Source organism: Netta rufina (assembly GCF_964035555.1).
Source record: "Netta rufina genome assembly, chromosome: 30".
Taxonomy (NCBI): Eukaryota; Metazoa; Chordata; class Aves; order Anseriformes; family Anatidae; genus Netta; species Netta rufina.
The window spans coordinates 2,643,784-2,663,572 of record NC_140154.1 but is presented as its reverse complement, the minus strand read 5'-3'; the positions used below and the strand labels follow the sequence as shown (position 1 = coordinate 2,663,572).

Below are 19,789 nucleotides of genomic sequence, written 5' to 3'. Positions count from 1 at the left end.
CTTTAGACTCTTACTGTATTTCTAACCCCTAACTGCTACTCCTCAATTTGACTGTAATCCACTACCCTCCTGCTGTACCTCAAACCTTCCCTTGAAGCCAAAGCTCAAACCATAAGCCTTTACCGTTAACCTCCCTCTCACCCTAATCCTTGCCCTTTTCACTAGGATAGAAATACTCTATTTATCCTTAGCACTCAGGCCAGCCCTAAACAAAACCCTATCCCAAAAAACTTTCCCATACCCTAAATATGGACCTAAACACCCTAAGCCTGTGTGCTATGCCTAACCCAGGAAAGCTCTAATCCCTAAGCCTGGTTTCTGGGATCTAAAACCCTCGCTTTCATTTCCCCTCCTACGTTTAACTTAAGCTGTTTGCCTTCTTGGTAGGAATCGTAAAGTTGCTGAGCAATCGTAAAGAATGCAGTCATGCATCTGGTTGCTCAGAGAAGCTGTGGTTGTCCCATCCTTTGAGGTGTTCAAATGATGTGTTTGGGGAGAGCAAAATGATGCGTTTCCAAATTTTGCTCACAGAGGGCTGTGGTTCCAAAAAGCCATGGGGACACAGCCCCAGGAAGACCTCCTTTGGATCTTTCACCACCTCCAGGAGCACTCTGCACCATTACATAAAGACTCAGACCAGGACATCCCTTTTTGCATTGCCCCATGCCATATTCCCTTTAGCCTGTGCAGAGCTCAAGCAGAGCAGCAGAGCCTCACAAAGACTATTTCTTCAGCCTGCTCTTTACGTAAATTTGGAGAAAAGCCCAAGCACAAAACACCAGCAGTAAGGAAATCCACATTTATTACACAGCTGGAACATGGGATATGCCATGCCATACCATACTGATATATAAGGACAATACATACATGTACAAAGGTCTGTGTGTAAGCCATATTGATTCTATGCCACCAAGAAGTGGAGTGAATGCACATATTCTGGAACTTTAACAGGTTGCACAATCCAACCTCGAAATTCTGTGATTCTGTGATTCTGTGACATGCGGAATCTTATTTCAGCCAAAAGACTACTGATTGAGTCATCTTCTTCAGGATATCTTTGAGCTCCTGGTTTCTCATGCTGTAGATGAGAGGGTTCACTGCTGGAGGCACCACCGAGTACAGAACTGCCACCACCAGGTTCAGGGATGGGGAAGAGATGGAAGGGGGCTTCAGGTAGGCAAAGATTGCAGTGCAGATAAACAGGGAGACAACAGCCAGGTGAGGGAGGCACGTGGAAAAGGTTTTATGCCTTCCCTGCTGTGAGGGAATCCTCAGCACAGCCCTGAAGATCTGCACATAGGACACCACAATGAAAACAAAATAACCAAAGGCTAAACAAACACCAGCCACAACCACTCCAACTTCCCTGAGGTAGGCATCTGAGCAGGAAAGCTTGAGGATCTGGGGGATTTCACAGAAGAACTGGTCCAGGGCATTGCCATGGCAAAGTGGTAATGAAAATGTAGTGGCAGTGTGCAGCACAGAATAAATAAAACCACTGCCCCACGCAGCTGCTGCCATCTGGGCACAAATTCTGCTGCCTAGGAGGCTCCCGTAGTGCAGGGGCTTGCAGATGGCAACGTAGCGGTCATAGGCCATGACAGTGAGAAGAGAAAACTCTGCTGAAATGAAATAGAGTAGCAGAAAGACCTGTGCAGCACATCCTGCGAAAGAAATGGCCCTGTTATCCTGGAGGAAATTGGCCATGGCTTTGGGCAGAGTAGTGGAGATGCAGCCCAGGTCGAGGAGGGCGAGGTTGAGGAGGAAGAAGTACATGGGGGTGTGCAGGCGGTGGTCACAGGCTACGGCAGTGAGGATGAGGCCGTTGCCCAGGAGGGCAGCCAGGTAGATGCCCAGGAAGAGCGCGAAGTGCAGGAGCTGCAGCTCCCGTGTGTCTGCAAATGCCAGCAGGAGGAACTCGCTCACTGAGCTGATGTTGGGCATTTGTTCCCTCTGGGCATGAGGACCTTTTGAAGGATAAAAAGGTTCTGACAGGTTAGGAGAGATGTCTCTGAGAAGAGCCTCTGCCATTACCTATAGAATCCCGACTCCCTCGGTTGCTTGAGGAAGAAGCCAGCTCTTTCCCCAACCATAACAACTACGTGAGATGATAATTGACAAATTTAAATTGATATCTGGCACTTTGTTCCAGTGAAGATACCTCCATTGAACGTCCCTGTGAATTAGGTCCAGGATAGTGCTGACCTGTATGAGCATCACATAAGCAGACAGTAAGAGCACCTGGGACAGGCGGAGAAACAAAGAAGAATTCTGTGATGTTCCGAAGAAATGAAGCAAGAAGAGAAAGGCAGGCATGTATGACATAAAGCCTTCTCCCTACCCAGCTTTGCCTTCCACCTCACAGTTAGCACCACTGCAAGACTGGTGATGTCAGCTTCTTTGCTGCGCGCCACACTGCGGTACAATTCACCTCTTCTCTCCAGGAGGTGCAGATGCTGAGGGGTTTACTTCTGGCCTGGGCCACGAGGCAGCAGAGAAAAGGGCTGTGCTGGGTGGGAAAGGAAACTGGGGCTTTGCTCTGGGGAAGGCACCTGTAATGCAGGCGAGGGCAGAGAGCTTTCTGAATCCTCCTTCCACGGTGTTTCTGAATCCATTTACCTCTCATTCTGTATGTGTGTCTCTGTTTGCAGATGCCCCTGCTGGGAACTGTCTCTGTCCACACATCTCTTCTCTATCCATGCTCACAGACCCAATCTGACTTGCTGTGTGCTCAGCTCTGCCCTGCAGACTCCTCTTGGGTACAGGGAAAGGTCTGGAGACATTGCTCTGTTTGCTGGTCCTAATGAACAAAATACCTAGAGGAGAAAATAGAACAGGATCAGACTGTAATCAGAGATGAGTGGAGGGACTTTCAGAGGCTCTGCACCAACCTATGTATCTTAGTGTAATGCTCTAGTAGTGTCAGTCTCCTAGACAAATATAACCACACCATTAGTATGCAATCTGCCACATCACTGAAGCTGGAAAATGGAGACAGAGACACCTAAAGGGTGTCTATTAACAGTAGTCTCTGTCTTGAATTTCTACTTGAAAAGTCCCCTGTGCAATGCTTTGGGGTGGTGTGGGGCTGTGAGCAGTCAGCCCCAGGCAGCAGGCAGCAGGCCCCTGCCCTGCCCTGCTGGGGGGGGGCTCCTTCCACCCACAGCTTCTCCCCAGAGCCCCTGGGCAGACTGAATGCTGAACCTGGCAGGCAGCAGAGGCCCTGCCCCAGCACACAGGCCCTAGGGCACAGCAGGGATCCTGCTCTGTACCACAGCCATGGGCACCCCTGCAGGTGCCCTACAGCACCTTCTCCTCCACACTGCACAAGCCACGAGAGACATCCTGGCAGCTCCTGGCCAGGCAGAGACGTCCCAGATCCAGGAGCCCCTTCCAGGAACCTCCCCTGCACTGTCCAGCAGCCAGAGACTTACCGTGTGCACAGCTATGAAGGTTTCTCCTGCACTGAGCTCTCCTCTGCCCAGACCCTCCAGGCTGCCTGGAATCCCTTTCTGCCCAGGTGCCTGCGGTCCGAGCCCCCAGCCCTGCTGCACTGTGCAGAGGAGCTGCTCCTGGGCAGAGCTGTCTCTCTGCACCAGGACCCTCTTGCCAGGAGCCCTCTCTGTCCAGCTCACCAGCAGAGACCCAGCCTAAGGCATTGTAATGACCTCTCTGGTGGCTTTGGTGATGAGCCCATGAACCTCAGGCACTGAGAGACAATTGAAGACGTCTCTCAAGAAGTCCGAGTCAGAGGCAAGTTTTCTGCAGTGTCCCCCTGAGGGACAGCACTGAAATAGCCTCCCTTGGAGCTTGTTAGAGCAGAGCATTGGAGGCAGTGAGGACAAGTAGACAAAGACAATGCGAAGGTGACACTGATATGTAGGAAAGCTGAATGTGTTTCACCAAGCACAAGGGCCAGGCCTTGACTCCCATCCCCTGGGAAGGGAGATCCTTTCCCTTCACACATTGCTCAAGCCTCTTCCTGGGGCAGTAGGAGACAGCGATTTCTTTCTCTTCATGTCCAGTCTCAACATCCTGAAGTCAACTTGGTGGCATCATTTCTGTGTCATGCCATTTTCCCCTAGAAAGGAAAGTAGCTCCAAAACCACCCATCAGGCAGTCTCAGGCTACTTTTGCTCTGCTTGGAGACTCTGTGCAACTGGGCCAGAGAAACCTAGGTGTCTCAGCCTCTCTACACAGGGCAGGTGCTTTAGGCCCTGAATCCCATCTTGGCAGAACTTCTCTGGGCACTGTCCTGAACCCCACTAAAATGAGGAGCTACACTCTGGGACTGCCCAGAGAAATTGTGAATGCCCTGTCGCTGGAGGTGTTCAAGGCAAGGTTGGATGGGGCTTTCAGCAACCTGGTCTAGTTGAAGGTGTCTCTGCCTATGGCATGTGAGTTGGAATTATGTGATCTTTAAGGTCCTTTCATACCAAACTGTTCTGTGTAAATATGAAGCACGGCACCATACCAGCTACTAGGAAGAAAAATTAACTCTATCGCAGCCAAAACTAGAACAATAACCACCCCTCATTCCATACCATATGTAATACACAATAAATGTTTGTTCATTGTCTTTTGTGTTATAAAAACAAGGAGTTCCGTTTGAGGAGCGGGAGTTGCGAAAGCTCCCTGCTGAAGTAAGGAGCTGTATAATACTTGGCTAGACACTATGAAAATTCTTTTGCTTAATGTAACAAAAAAGAGAACCCCCCTCCCCTTCTCTCCTTCTGCATCTCAGTTGCCTCTTTTGTTCAAAGACAATGCTGCAAAGCTCATGTAACCATCTCCTGATAAGTTGCTAAACTAGTGTATCAACATCCTGCCTTGCTGTCTCACGCTGGGCCAACATGACCAAATAAAAAAAGAAGTTGAACCACAACGCTGAGGAAGACTACGGTCTTCATCTTCACGACCACCAGAGGGACAGAGACGACCCCCTAGCAACAGTGCGCGCAGTCGCAGAATATACCAGGATGTGCTGCGTAATCCCGGAATTACCAAAATACAAAAAGGGACCCTGGCGGGGGTGAGGTGCACGCCGTTGGTGGAGCTGAGACTCCCCGGCTGCCCAGCGATGTTTTGCTTGCTGTTGCTTACTCAATAAATTCCTTTCTATTACTAATGCAATGCTCTCTGAAAATTAATTAAGGGGACAACTTATAACACCATATACATCATTCAAATTACTTTATAAGTATTTATATTAATAACAATTATATTGTCATTCTAATTAATTATTATCGTCATAATTTTATTATTGATATATTAATAACATATCAACATTAATATATTATTAACCATAATAAATAATTAATAATATTAATAAATTTAACGAAAGTTGATTTATTTAATACAATTAAATAAAATTAATTAATTACAAATAAAATAATAAATATAATATTAATGAATAGTACATTATTTTTTATTTTATTATTATTATTATTATCATTATCATTATTATCATTATTATTACTAAGTTATGATAGGATAAAACAGTTGGACTTGATGATCCTTATGGGTCCCTTCCAATTCGGGATATTCTATGATTCTATGATTCTATGAAAATTATTGCCGCCTCCATAACTCAGGAACCATCTCTTCATCTCTTAGAAACTATTAATAATTACACTCTTTTACACTCTTTGCCTTTTATTCTCAAGGAGTAAATATATAGGAGTAAATATATTTATAGGAGTAAATATAGGAGTAAATATATTTATAAATATATATAAATGTATATAAATATATACAGGGCAGTGGGGGATGCTTTCTTTCAATTCTTCATGATTAAGGAGGTATTGGGGAGGCATTGGGGAGGCAAGGACAATCCCCAGACATGGACTGTATATCTCGAAACAAGACACTGGAACTCATGATAAGGAAGCGGCAGACGGACAGAGAAACAAACGTAAGGACTATAAATCTCAAAACTGGACATTGGAATTCATTATAAAGATACAACAAACGGAAGAATTAGCAACAACCAGCTCTTGCAATTAAGAAACCTGCCAATTCAGCAGATTCCTGACCAAAGGTGAAAAGCACACTGTGAGGAAGACTCGGGGTCTTCCTCCCAAAGACCCCTGCCCACGTCCCAAAGACCCCTGCCCACAATTCTTGGAAGGCTCTACGCAGGCGCAAGGTGCCAAAAGGCTAATTAGCATGAGAAGCGAGGGAAGGCGGGGATAGGTAATGCATATGTATAGGTGCTTGTAGAATATTGATAGATTGATTGTATAAATTCAAGACTGCTTTCCGCTTTAGGTATGCACGATAGGTGGAGAGATCCCCCGTGCATCCAGCGCTGCAATAAAGAATATGCCACTTAAAGGAATTACGGCTTCGATCATTGAATCAATCTGGCACCCCAGATGGGACGACCTCTCTGCCGGACCGCAGGACCCGCTGGGGACAGGACTCCCTAGGATACCCCCGGGATTTCCCGGAGGGACTCCTCGACTCACCGGATCATTGCGGAGGCAGACAAGGACCCCATCATTGTAAGTGAGTATATTCTTTATTCTGGTTTGGTTTTCTGGTAGACCGGTCATCTGGGACTGTCCAGTAAGTCGGAAGGTGACTTCTGCAGGACAGTATTTGGTATATACTTTGTGGTTAGTACCATAAGTATATCTGGGGACCTTGGGGTCCATCTGTGTCTGGAACTGTCTGTAAGTCAGAAGGTGATCTTCTGCGAGGCAGTGTTTGGTATATACTTTGTGGTAAGCACCATAAGTATATTTGGGGACCTTAAGGAAAGAGCTCGCTTTAAGGTCCATCTGGAATTGTGTTGTCTATTTTGGTTTTCTGACTCATGGAGTATGGTATTTAACTCTGGTTATTGTTACTGCGATTTTGGCTATTTTCCTGGTGGTAATAGTAGGTTCGTGGCATTGTTATAAGAAAGATATCGTTACGGTGTTACACAGTTCGGTTTTCTGACTTATCGCATGTGGAATTTGACTCTGACTATTGTTATTGTGATTTTGGCAATATTACTGGTAATAGTAGTTTTGTGACATCGCTACTGAAAGATATTGCATGCCCGTATTTTTGTGAGTGATACGTTTTGTGATACGCTTCTGTAAGTAACGTGTATTCTGAAAGTGTAAACTGGAAAATGGGGGGGCAAACAAGCAGTGAAATTTTACAGAAAAGTGTGTTAGGGTGTGTTTTAAGTCACTGGAAGGATATTGGAGGATCTGCCGGTGGAAGTGTGAACAGGAAAACATTGATAAAATATCGTAATCAGTGGTGGCCGCTTTATAAGCTGGAATGTGGAGAAAAGTGGCCCCTAAATGGAACTTTAAACTATAATATTTTGCTACAGTTAGTGTTGTTTTTGGAGAAGCAGAACAGGATGAAATGTTGTATACTGATGTTTCAGCATCTTGGTGGGAAAAGGTACAGAATTAAGTTGGCCCCTGACTGAGCCTTTGATGATGGCATTAGAGAAGTACAGGCTGGAGAAAGATAAAGGAAGTGTTAAAAGGGTTGTTGAAAGTGTTAAAGGTGTTTGAAGTTGAATGAGCAGGGAAAGAGGATGTAGGAATGATAATAGTTCTGCCTCTGCCAGAGGCAGAGATCTTAAAATCATGGGTGTTAGCCCTTTGGGGCAAAGGGACCATGATGAGTCCCAGAGAGTTCTCACAGAAACAGAAAAGCAGTTAACTCTTAAAACAACCTGAGTTCATGTGCGAGCTCAGATTGCCGATGGGACCGCTCAGGGAACTGTGGACAATTGCATTCCCCTGACCGACCCCCACTAAGACCCAAATCATCCTGAAAATTATGAACGGTTAAGTAAATACTAAAACCTGGATGAATTGGGAATTGAGAATATGCTTCCAACAAGGTCTAAAAGAAACCCCTATGGAATTTTTGGACCAACTCTGAAATGTAATGAAAATAAATAAATAAATAAATAAATAAATAAAACAAAACGGTTTGGACCTGGCTTCGGAGGACAAATTGACTAGCCTTTTCCTAGGGTAATCGACCCCTGATTTCAACAGGAATAACGGGGACCTGGGGAATCTACCCTAGCGGATCCTCCACTGGTTATAATGAAGCTAGCGGAGGAATGGAAGTGAAATTTCTTATTGATATGGTGCAACGTATTCAGTTCTAAATCAAGCATTAATGCCTTCACAGAATTATTATGTTAGGGTAAAAGGTGTGTCGTGGGTTAACCCGGCCGGCAGCTAAACACCACGCAGCTGTTCGCTCACCCTCCCCCTCCCTCTCTGGGACGGGGGAGAGAAATGGAAAGTGAAGCCCGTGAGTTGAGATAAAGACAGTTTAATAAGACAAAATAATAATAATAATAATAATAATAATAATAATAATAATACAATGATGATAATAGTACTACTACTAATAATGTGTACAAACAAGTGATGCACAATGCAATTGCTCACCACCCGCTGACCGATGACCAGCCTAACCCTGAGCAGTCCGGCTCCTTCCCCCTGGCTAGCCACCCCTATGTATTGTTTAGCCTGACATCAGATGGTATTAGCCTGACATCAGATGGTATGGAATACCCCTTTGGCTAGTTTGGGTCACCTGTCCTGGGTCTGTCCCCTCCCAGCTCTTCCTGCACCCCCAGCCTGCCTGTTGGCAGGACAGAGCGAAAGGCTGAGATGTCCTTGGCTTGGTATAAGCACTGCTCTGCAACAATTAAAACATCAGGGTGTTATCAGCACTCTTCTCATCCTAAGCCAAAACATAGCATTCTACCAGCTACTAGGAAGAAAATTAACTCTGTTCTAACTGAAACCAGGACAAGGTGTAACCGAAAAGGCTTATTTTTGTGAACCTTTGAAGTACAAGTTAGGGAAACAATGGGGCATACACAGATTTTTATATATGCCTAGCTCCTCATGGGCACTCTTAGGTAGAGATTTATTAGAGCAAGTAGGAGCAGAAATTGTCTTTGAAAAAGGGAAAATGGAATTAAGAATAGGAGAAAAACAACTAATAAATGTGTTAAGCTTGGCACTAATACAAACTGACCCTAAAAGTGAAATACCTTTAGAGATCACAGATCAAGTATGTCCAGGAGTTTGGGCTACCGAAGTCCCTGGAAGAGCTAAAAATGTGACCTTAATAATTATTAAATTAAAGCCAGGAGAGAAACCCGTTAAGGTTAAGTAATATCCTTTGAGGATAGAAGATAGGAAAGGAATTAAAGAGATAATTAATAAATTTTTACAGTATGGATTATTGATTGAATGCGAATCAGAATACAATGCACCCATATTGCCAATTAAAAAGGCAGATGAAAAAGCTATAGGCTAGTTCAGGATTTGAGGGCCATAAATAAAATCACTGAGGATATACATCCAGTAGTGGCAAACCCTTATACTTTGCTGACTAAATTAAAGAATAGTCAAGTCTGGTTTACCGTACTGGATTTAAAAGATGCCTTCTTCTGCCTAGGCTTAGCCACAGAAAGCCAAAACCTATTCGCCTTTGAGTGGGAAAATCCCGATTCAGGCAGAAAGACGCAGCTTACGTGGACATTACTACCTCAAGGATTCAAGAATAGCCCCACTATTTTTGGAAACCAATTAGCAAGGGAACTCGAAACATGGATGCCTCCGGACACTGAAGGTGCTTTGTTACAATATGTAGATGATCTCTTAATAGCTACCGAGACTAAAGGGAGTTGTATTCAATGGACTATAAGTCGTCTTAATTTTCTGGGTTTAAATGGATATCAAGTCTCTTGACAGAAAGTCCAGCTGGCTCAACAAAGTGTGACCTATCTGGGATTTGAAATTTCGGAAGGACAACGAGAACTAGGAACTGAACATAAGGAAGTCATTTGCCAGACTCCAGAACCTCAAATGGTAAAGGAGCTACAAACCTTTTTAGGAATGACAGGTTGGTGTCGCCTTTGGATTTATAATTATGGACTATTGGTAAAGCCTCTATGTGAATTGATAAAGATTAACCAGTCAAAGTTAGTCTGGACTGGAGAAGCACAAAAAGTCTTTAAACAACTTAAACAAGAATTGATGATTTTGAAATATCAAGCAATATTGGTAGAACAGGACAACGTGGAAATTGTGATAACTAATATTGTGAATCTAGCCTCTTTTCTTAGTGATGCTCCGGCACAACCTGTGATTCACGATTGTTTAGAAACTATAGAGACTGTGTATTCCAGCCGACCAGACCTTAAGGAGGAGCCTATGGAAGATGCGGAAGAAACTTGGTTCACGGATGGGAGCAGTTTTGTTACGCAAAGACAACGTAAAGCTGGATATGCTATAACAACTACTCAGCAGGTAATCGAGTCTAAGCCTTTACCCCCTGGAACATCAGCTCAAAAGGCGGAGATAGTTGCTCTCACGAGAGCATTGGAACTGGCAGCAGGAAAAAGGGTAAATATTTGGACAGATTCTAAATATACATTCAGCATGGTACATGCTCATGGAGCAATTTGGAAAGAACATGGATTGCTGACCGCTCAGTGAAAACACATAAAGTATGCTGAAGAAATTTTAAAATTGTTAGAGGCTGTAAAACAACCAGAAAAGGTAGCTATCATGCATTGTCAGGGACACCAAAAGGGGAACACTGATTTTGAAATTGGAAAATCGATTGACAGAGGCTAAGCAGGCAGCTGAAATAACTGAGGTGAAGGCATTGTCTTTGATACCAGACGGTAAAATCCAAACTATATCCAAATTATACAAAAGAAGACTTAAAATTAATTGAAGATTTGAAAGGTAAAATGAAACCAGATGGATGAGTATATTTAAAAGATAACCACATAGTAATACCCTCTAGTTTGACATGGCCCATAGTTCTTTCAGAACACAAACGCACTGGGGAGCTGGCACACTGCATAAGAGCCTGAGTCAGACATTAGTGGGACGATATGATAAAACAAGTAACTCAACAATGTAGCATTTGCTTACACAATAACCCCAATACCAAGGATAGAATAAAATTTGGAATAATCGGTAAAGGAAATTATTCGGGGCAACAGTGGCAAATTGATTTTTCAGAACTCCCTAGAAAAGGGGGGTATCATTATTTACTGGTTCTGACTGACACGTTTTCAGGAAGGCCTGAAGCCTTTCCCTGTCGAACAAACAAATCAAGAGAAGTGGTTAAAGTCTTGTTAAATGAAATAATACCATGCTTTGGGATTCTAGTAGCAATGTCTTCTGATAGAGTTTCACATTTTTGTGCACAAGTGGTAGAACAGATAAGTAAGATTCTAAAGATAGATTGGCAACTGCATACTCCTTATAGACCACAGGCAAGTGAACAGGTAGAAAAAATGAACCATTTAATTAAACAATAAATAACTAAAATTGGATAAGAAGCTAATTTGTCATGACCTCAATCCCTCCCTTTAGCATTACTTGGAATTAGAGTTAAACCTAGAATAAAAGGGAATTTGAGTCCCTTCAAAATCTTATATGGAAGGCCGTAGCAATTTCTATTTAGTGGAGAGGACCTAACGCAGTTAGGATCAGAATATTTATATGCTTATATAACTGAACTTCAGAAACAATTAAATAAAGTACATAAATTTGTTTTAGGGATCAGGGCTAGAGGGTTGGATCAACCAATCCACCCCTTTAAGCTCGGGGATTATATATATATAAAGACTTTTTCAGGACAACCCCTACAGGAAAAATGGAAGGAAAGTGGACGGAACCATACCAAGTATTACTGACAACACATACCGCCATTAAAACTAAGGAGCAAGCAGCTTGGATCCACAATTCAAGGGTGAAGAAGGCCCTGGCGAGGATATGGACCACCACTCCAATTGGACCAACAAAAGTTTTCCAGAAAAAGTTTTCTGTTTTTCCAGATCCTAATGATTGCAGAGGTGCGGTTCTCGGATTCGGGGTGGGCAACTTGGGATGAGAACTTACACCTGACCTTAATACAAACAATTTCTCAAGTAACTAATAAGACGAACTGTTGGGTATGCACCCATCTGCCACAGCATGGGAATAAGGGTGTATCGTTAATCGGGATTCCCTTGCCTGCAAACTTATCTTGGACTAATTTGTGGGAAAACACATCTTGGGGTCGAAAATATGAAGAAGTTTTGGAACTAGAAGTTAGTAGCTTCGTGCCGTTGGAATCTTACTATGTATGTGTACAAAGGTGTAACCTGCCTAAGGGTATGGGAAAACAGGATTGTATAAATACAGGTACTACTTATGTGGGGAATCAGACATCTTGTAATCGAAAAATTGATATTAGTACAACTAGCAGTTGGGCAAATTCAACCAGCTGGCCAGTACCAGAAGGAAAAGGGTGGTATTGGCTATGCAATGATACAGCCTGTAAGGTCTTGCCCAAGAATTGGAAGGGAACTTGCACTCTTGGAGCGGTAGTCCCCAATATGACAGTACACGATGTAGTGCCTCGAGCCTACTTGAGAAATCATATCCAGAGAATCAGACGAAAAATTAACAATCCATTGATAGAGAGACACACCGCTTTTCATAGTTTTGTTCGATGGTTTATCCCATGGTTAGGAGTGAGTGAATTGGAAAAAGCGATAGTTAATATTTCTGCAATTACAGAGAAGTTAGAAAACAAGACTCTGGATGCTGTAAAGGCTCAACAAGAAGAGATATCTAGTTTATCACAGGTAGTATTACAAAATTGGATGGCCCTAGACTTGTTACTGGCCGCTCAAGGGGGAGTCTGTACAGTAATAAACACAAGTTGTTGTATGTATATAGATCAGAGTGGAAGGATCTCTACCGACCTGGAAGAAATATGGAAGCAGACAAGGGTCCTACATGAGATCAGTAAAGATGATCTTTCATGGAGTTTTAGTGAAATATGGAATAAGTTAACCTCCTGGTTGCCCAATTTTCAATGGTTGAAACAAGTGTTCATTGCTCTAATCGCATTAGTAGTGTTAGGAATATTTGTGTGCATGTTGTTTAGATGCCTGCTTTGTTGTGTTACTGTAAATAATGAAAGTATCTGATGCAAAAGAATTTGCATGGGAAAAGAAAAGGGGGGATTGATTAAGGAGGTGTTGGGGAGGCATTGGGGAGGCAAGGACAATCCCCAGACATGGACTGTATATCTCAAAACAAGACACTGGAACTCATGATAAGGAAGCGGCAGACGGACAGAGAAACAAACGTAAGGACTATAAATCTCAAAACTGGACATTGGAATTCATTATAAAGATACAACAAACGGAAGAATTAGCAACAACCAGCTCTTGCAATTAAGAAACCTGCCAATTCAGCAGATTCCTGACCAAAGGTGAAAAGTACACTGTGAGGAAGACTCGGGGTCTTCCTCCCAAAGACCCCTGCCCACGTCCCAAAGACCCCTGCCCACAATTCTTGGAAGGCTCTACGCAGGCGCAAGGTGCCAAAAGGCTAATTAGCATGAGAAGCGAGGGAAGGCGGGGATAGGTAATGCATATGTATAGGTGCTTGTAGAATATTGATAGATTGATTGTATAAATTCAAGACTGCTTTCCGCTTTAGGTATGCACGATAGGTGGAGAGATCCCCCGTGCATCCAGCGCTGCAATAAAGAATATGCCACTTAAAGGAATTACGGCTTCGATCATTGAATCATTCACTCTCCATTTCTCCTTCACCTCCCCCTTCTCCTCCAGGCTAATAACAAGAGCTTTTCAAAGCTTTGAATATCCTTGGGATGGTAAAACCAGCATATTCCTATTGTGATGTTTCCTGAATGTGTTTCAGGTTTTGTTTAAATTTAATCAACTACTTAAGCATGCCATCCAGAGATCTGTCCATAGCCAGGAAAGTTAGGAATGGCAGGGAGTGTGGGAGGATATGGGCAGGCATCTAGAGCAGTGGGCATCTCCAGTGCTCTGGAACTTCACTTCTGAGAATGTGCAGAATCCAAAAAAAATAAAATAAAACACCTGTGAATTGCTTGAAAAAAGTGTGTCATCACCCTGGCAATTCCAAAGAGACACAAATCACTGCAATGTGCTGGGCCTTGACATATGCTTAACAAACCACAATCAACACCTCCCAACCCCTGTGACTTTTCCTGCAGGCACACGCCAGCCCCTGTGACAGGTTCATCAGCCAGTCCAACCCTTGTGAAGGGCCCAGCAGCCACTGCAAGCCCTGCAACAGGCCTTGCAGGCACTACAGATCCTGAGATAGGCCCAAAGTTAAACCAACCCCTGTGATAGACCCTATAGCCACTCCAAAACCTGCAAAAGGCCCTGCAGCCACTCCAACTCCTCTGAAAGACCCTGTAGCCAGAACAACTCCTGTGTTGGGCCCTGCCCATCCTTCAGAGGAGAAGAAACTCCTACCTACACAAGGAAGGAGTAGGAAAATGATGAGGGCCATCACCAAAGAAGGGCCATCATGGAAGCAGGAGAACAAGGAAGAAGAGATCAAATAAACATCAGAAACCAAGTGATCCCTTTCCCAGGGTAAGCTAGAAGGTATGGGAACAGATTTCAGCCATTATCTCAGTGAGCACATTGTCACCTGGCTGCTCCAGTTCTCGGAGAAAGGAGCCAATAGCCTGGAATTAGAGGACAAGGAAGCCAAGCAGCCAAAATCCCGATCTAGGGAAGGGGTGACTGACAAAGGGAACTTAATCCTGTCATGCCTGAAGGAAAGGTATCCTTTCAAGAAAGGTCTTGTATGTCAACCAGGAAAGTGGACCAACATGCTGAGGGATATCCAGTACCTGAGGGAATTAACAATGCTGAAGGCGATTTGTAGGAACCTAGACAACAAAGAGCTATCCAGAGATCCAGGTGAAGTCAAGTGCACACGACCCATATGACAGAAGTTTGTACAGAGCACACCATCATCATATGCCAGCTCATTGGCAGTAATGACCTGGGAAGACCAAGAGGAACCCACAGTGGAAGAATTTGCAACTATGGCATTACAAAGTCTCTCTTCTTCCCTATGGGCCTACATTTCGTCTTGAGAGAAACTTTCTCATGAGGTGCAAGAACTACAAGAGAATACATCTTCTTCTTCACCTGCACTAACCAATACCTCAACTATCAGGTGTAAGCATCAATAAAATTCATATAGTGGGTGCATACTATGTGTCACCCTGTGGTTTTGACTGTGTGACCATGGAAAGGTCATGAGAAAATGGGGTGCAAAAAATCTACCTCCACACTAGAGGCAAGGAAACATACATGAAGTGCAAGGAAAAAACATTGGCAAAAAGTGGTTCTTCTGAGAAAATTGCTGCTCCAGTTTCTAGCGGCAGTCCTCCCAACAGCGTAATTAATACTATGAGCAGGACTGGAGGGACCCAGCCTCCAGCCAGGGGGAGGAAGGGGACAATCAGTGACAAAAGGGGACAATCCTCAAATCGACTTTGAAGATTATTGGCCTGGCACATCAAACCCAGGCTGAAGTGAGTCCAACTGGGAAGGAGTGGCAAATGCAACCCATTGGGACTGGCCTGGAGGCTCTGTGCAACCTTGGCATAGACTACTTCAGGAGAGGGTACTTCAAAGGTCCACAAGGGTATTGGTGGGCTTATGGCACAGCTGCCTTGGAGGACAGGAGGACAGGAAACAGTTGTCTACCTTGCCCACGCTCTCACAGGACCCTGCTGCTGTGGAGGTGCTGATGGCCAATGAACAGCAGGTGCCAATCGCTACCACAACAGTGCGCCTGAGGCAATATTGCAATAACAGAGACTCCCTGATTCTCATGCATGAGCTGGTTCATTGACTGGAGAGCCAAGGAATGATCAGCAACACTTGCTCGCCCTTTAATAGTCTCATATGGATAGTGCAAAATTCTACTGGTGAGTGGAAGATAACGTTGGACTTTTGTGGCCTGAATGAAATCACACCAGCGCTGAGTGCTGCTGTGCCGGGCATGCTAGAACTTCATTCAGTACAAACTGGAGTCAAAGGCAGCCAAGCGCTATGCCACAATTAATATTGCTAATGCATTTTTCTCCATCCCTCTGGCAGCAGTGTGAAGACCCCACTTTGCTTTCACATGCTAGGTCATCCTGTCCACCTGGAATTGACTGGCCCAGGGCTGGAAACACAGCCCTACCATTTGCCATGAGCTGATCCAGACTGCTCTAGAAAAGGGGGAAGCTCCTGAACACCTGCAATACCTTGATGACATCGCTACGTGGGGTAGCACAGCAGAAGAAGTATTTGAGAAAGGGAAGCAAATGTTCCAAATCCTTCTGAAAACTTGTATTGCCCTAAAACAAAGTAAGGTCAAGGGACCTGCATAGGAGATCCTAATGTAGGCTGTCCAGGTTCAGGGGGACCCGTGCTGGGGGAAAGGTTGAGCAGCGAGTGGTCAGTGTGTGATGAGCAATTGCATTGTGCATCACTTCCTTTATACATACAATAATAATAATAATAAAATTTCTTAGTATTTATTAGTAGTATTTCATTTTCATATTCATTTTCTGTCCTTTTAAACTGTCTTTATTTCAACCCATTATCTTTTTTGGGGGGTGGGTGTGAGCTAACATCTGTGTGGCGCTGAGGTGCCTGACAGGTTAAAGCACAACATGTTTGACAACCACACTCCAACAGCACAAATCACACTTTAAAAAAATCAGTCTCTGACATCTACAGAGAGAAGCAGTCAGTGATGACTTCAGTCTGTTTCAAACACCACACCCCAGGAGAGGTTTAAGGAACTGTCATCCCTGAGGCCTTGGGGACACCTCGAGGGAGCGCAATGGCACAGAGCAAGCAATCAGGAGTTGGACTCAATGATCCTTATGGGTTCTTTCCAACTCGGGATATTCTATGATTCTGTGATGCCATGGTTGGGTGCTGTGCTGTTGAGATGGCCAGTCTCCTAGGCTCAAGGGGAGCTCCTGGCAAGCGGGCAGTGGTGCAGAGAGACAGCTCTGCCCAGGAGCAGCTCCTCTGCACAGCACAGCAGGGCTGGGGGCTCTGAGTGCAGGTGGCACAGGGAGAGGAGAGGAGAGAAGGAGAGAGGGCTTGGAGGCAGTGAGGAGCGCAACAACAGAGGGCAGTGTGTGGCAGGACAGATCTGCATGCTCTTGACACCGTGAGTCTCTGGCAGCAGGGCAATGCAGGTGCAGTTGCCAAAGAGGTCTTCTACATCTGGCACATCCGATGGCTGATATAACATATGTCCAGATGGTTCTCTCTGGTTATGCAGTGCTTTAGAAAATGACATTATGAGGGGGCGTTTCAAGAGGAAGATCGAGCCTTGATTTATCTGAAGGGTAAGGCTTTTTCTGCCGTCTGTGCTTTCACATTCCTGCTGTGGAGGGGAGCAGGTTTCGTGGTAATGAATTGTCAGATTTGTACAGGAGACTGAAACTCCTGGAGTATTGCACTGAGAAATCAGTCTGTCAGTGGTGAAATGTGTAACGTACCTTCCCAAGCCTCATCTCACAGACAGCACCAACATCACATTGTGGTCCTCTAAGGTTTGGTCTAAGCTGATCTTTAGGAGCTACAAACCTCCTGTCTTTGGGAGGTGTCTGCAGGCCAAAGCAGAGCACAAAGCATTTGCAATGAGCATGAGCTGCCTCCTCTGCAGGCAGAGCTGCAGCACAGGAGGGTCTGCTGAGTGTCCGTCTGTCACTCCCTGGCCTTGCCTCCCCTGGCAGCAGCACGCTGGCATTCCTCCTGGCTTTTTCACCTGGTCATGCTGCTGCTGTTCTTGTTCCCAGGCTGGCTGGGGATGGGGGTTTCACATGCACTTGGAGTGAGCCCTCAGTGTGCTTGGGAAAAGGGGAGTACAGGGTGAGGTGTCTGGAAATGTGTGCTTTGAGACTGGATTCTTCTCTCCAAAGAGACACCAGCACAGGACAGTTGACACTATGACTGACAGACAGACTGGATGTGCTCTCTAAAGGACACTGCACTAAGGACAACGTCCCTTTGATGATCCACAAGATTTACTTAAGTACAGTAGAAATGCTTAGGATTTATGCCTCATAAACAACCTTCAGGTGTGGTGGAGCAGCTAGAATGAAAGAGACAAATAGAAATCACCATATGAACTTGCTTTGGGGCAGGGCTGACTCCCGCAAAGCCCACACAGAGTCCGTGCTCTCAGTGAAACCCGTAAGCAGCATCAGTCAGAAGTCATGAAAGGAACCTGCCAAAAGTCTGAACAGAAGTGGAGATTTGTTTGGGAGGGATTAAATGAGAAATGTGATGAGTTTTCCTCTGAAATGAGAAATAGAGGCTTACATGAAAAATTGAAATATTTTTTTCCAAGAAAACTCTGTTGTAAACTATCAGTGTTTTTCTGTTCCTTCAGCAGGACCCCACGCCCGGAAACAGCAAATGGCCAACAGCAGCTCTGTGAGTGAATTCCTCTTGCTGGCGTTTGCAGACACGCGGGAGCTGCAGCTCCTGCACTTCGCGCTCTTCCTGGGCATCTACCTGGCTGCCCTCCTGGGCAACGGCCTCATCCTCACCACTGTAGCCTGCGACCACCGCCTCCACACCCCCATGTACTTCTTCCTCCTCAACCTCGCCCTCCTTGACCTTGGGTCCATCTCCACCATTCTGCCCAAAGCCATGGCCAATTCCCTGTGGGACACCAGGGCCATCTCCTATGAAGGATGTGCTGCACAAATCCTCTTTTCACTCTTCTTGGTGGTAGCAGAGTATTCCCTCCTCACCGTCATGGCCTATGACCGCTACGTTGCCATCTGCAAGCCCCTGCACTACGGGAGCCTCCTAGGCAGCAGAGCTTGTGCCCAGATGGCAGCAGCTGCCTGGGGCAGTGGCTTTCTCAATGCTGTCCTGCACACAGCCAACACATTTTCCCTGCCCCTCTGCCAAGGCAATGCTGTGGACCAGTTCTTCTGTGAAATCCCCCAGATCCTCAAGCTCTCCTGCTCAGATGCGTATCTCAGGGAAGCTGTATTAGTTGTATTCAGTGTTTCTGTGTTATTTGGTTTTTCTGTTTTCATTGTTATTTCCTATATTCAGATCTTCAGGGTAGTGCTGAGGGTCCCCTCTGAGCAGGGCCAGCACAAAGCCTTTTCCACGTGCCTCCCTCACCTGGCCGTGGTCTCCCTGTTTACCAGCACTGCCATGTTTGCCTACCTGAAGCCCTCCTCCATCTCTTCCCCATACCTGGACCTGGTGGTGGCAGTTCTGTACTCGGTGGTGCCTCCAGCAGTGAACCCTCTCATCTACAGCATGAGAAACCAGGAACTAAGGGGTGCAGTGAGGACACTGGTAGAATACACAATTCTTCAGCGTATTCGCCTATAATAGTATGCCTATAATCAGAAATGCCAGATGTACTCTGAAAAAAATTACATACTTTTTAAATATTATCTATCTGTACTATTATTTCCTGTATATGCTTTTCTGATTTATATAAAATTATTCTTAGCCTCTTACAGGTTAATTATTTCCTGATATAACACTGCTTCCTGTGTAGATAAACCCAATGAGGAAGCTATCAGAAATTCCTTGATCTCACCTGGCATCTCTTCCCATCTCCTCTAGAGCTGGGGGAGCAGCCCCAGCGTGCAAGACGCGCTCAGGGCCAAGAGCCCAGCTGCCACATGGAGGAGCAGCTCCGGTGGCCCTCGGGGCTGCCCTTCACTGCCCACTGGGCTCTGCCTTTCTGCTGCCTTCGGGTCAGGGCTACTGCTTCCCTGGAGCCATGGCCATGGCCAGCAGCAGGACGTGGCAATGTTGTGCTCTTCTGTTTGGGTTAGCCCTGAGGTCTCATATACCTTGATGACAGTCCTGTTGTCTCGACGGTGACAGCCCTGTGGCTGCAGGAGGCAGCAGGCAATGTGC

At 45.2% G+C, this 19,789-nt stretch overlaps 2 protein-coding genes across 2 annotated transcripts; one reads left to right on the top strand and one right to left on the bottom strand.

The window, feature by feature from the left end:
* Window positions 1-1,008: 1,008 nt before the first annotated feature.
* On the bottom strand, window positions 1,009-1,944 carry LOC311220208 (olfactory receptor 14J1-like; the record flags this gene model as incomplete). The annotated part of the gene is made up of 2 exons (XM_084303673.1): window positions 1,009-1,290; window positions 1,651-1,944. The coding sequence occupies 2 exons, from the start codon at window positions 1,942-1,944 to the stop codon at window positions 1,009-1,011; spliced, it is 576 nt and encodes a 191-aa protein (XP_084159799.1).
* A 16,363-nt stretch (window positions 1,945-18,307) lies between these two features.
* LOC311220207 (olfactory receptor 14J1-like) lies at window positions 18,308-19,249 on the top strand (the record flags this gene model as incomplete). The annotated part of the gene is made up of 1 exon (XM_084303672.1): window positions 18,308-19,249. The coding sequence occupies one exon, from the start codon at window positions 18,308-18,310 to the stop codon at window positions 19,247-19,249; it is 942 nt and encodes a 313-aa protein (XP_084159798.1).
* Window positions 19,250-19,789: the final 540 nt, after the last annotated feature.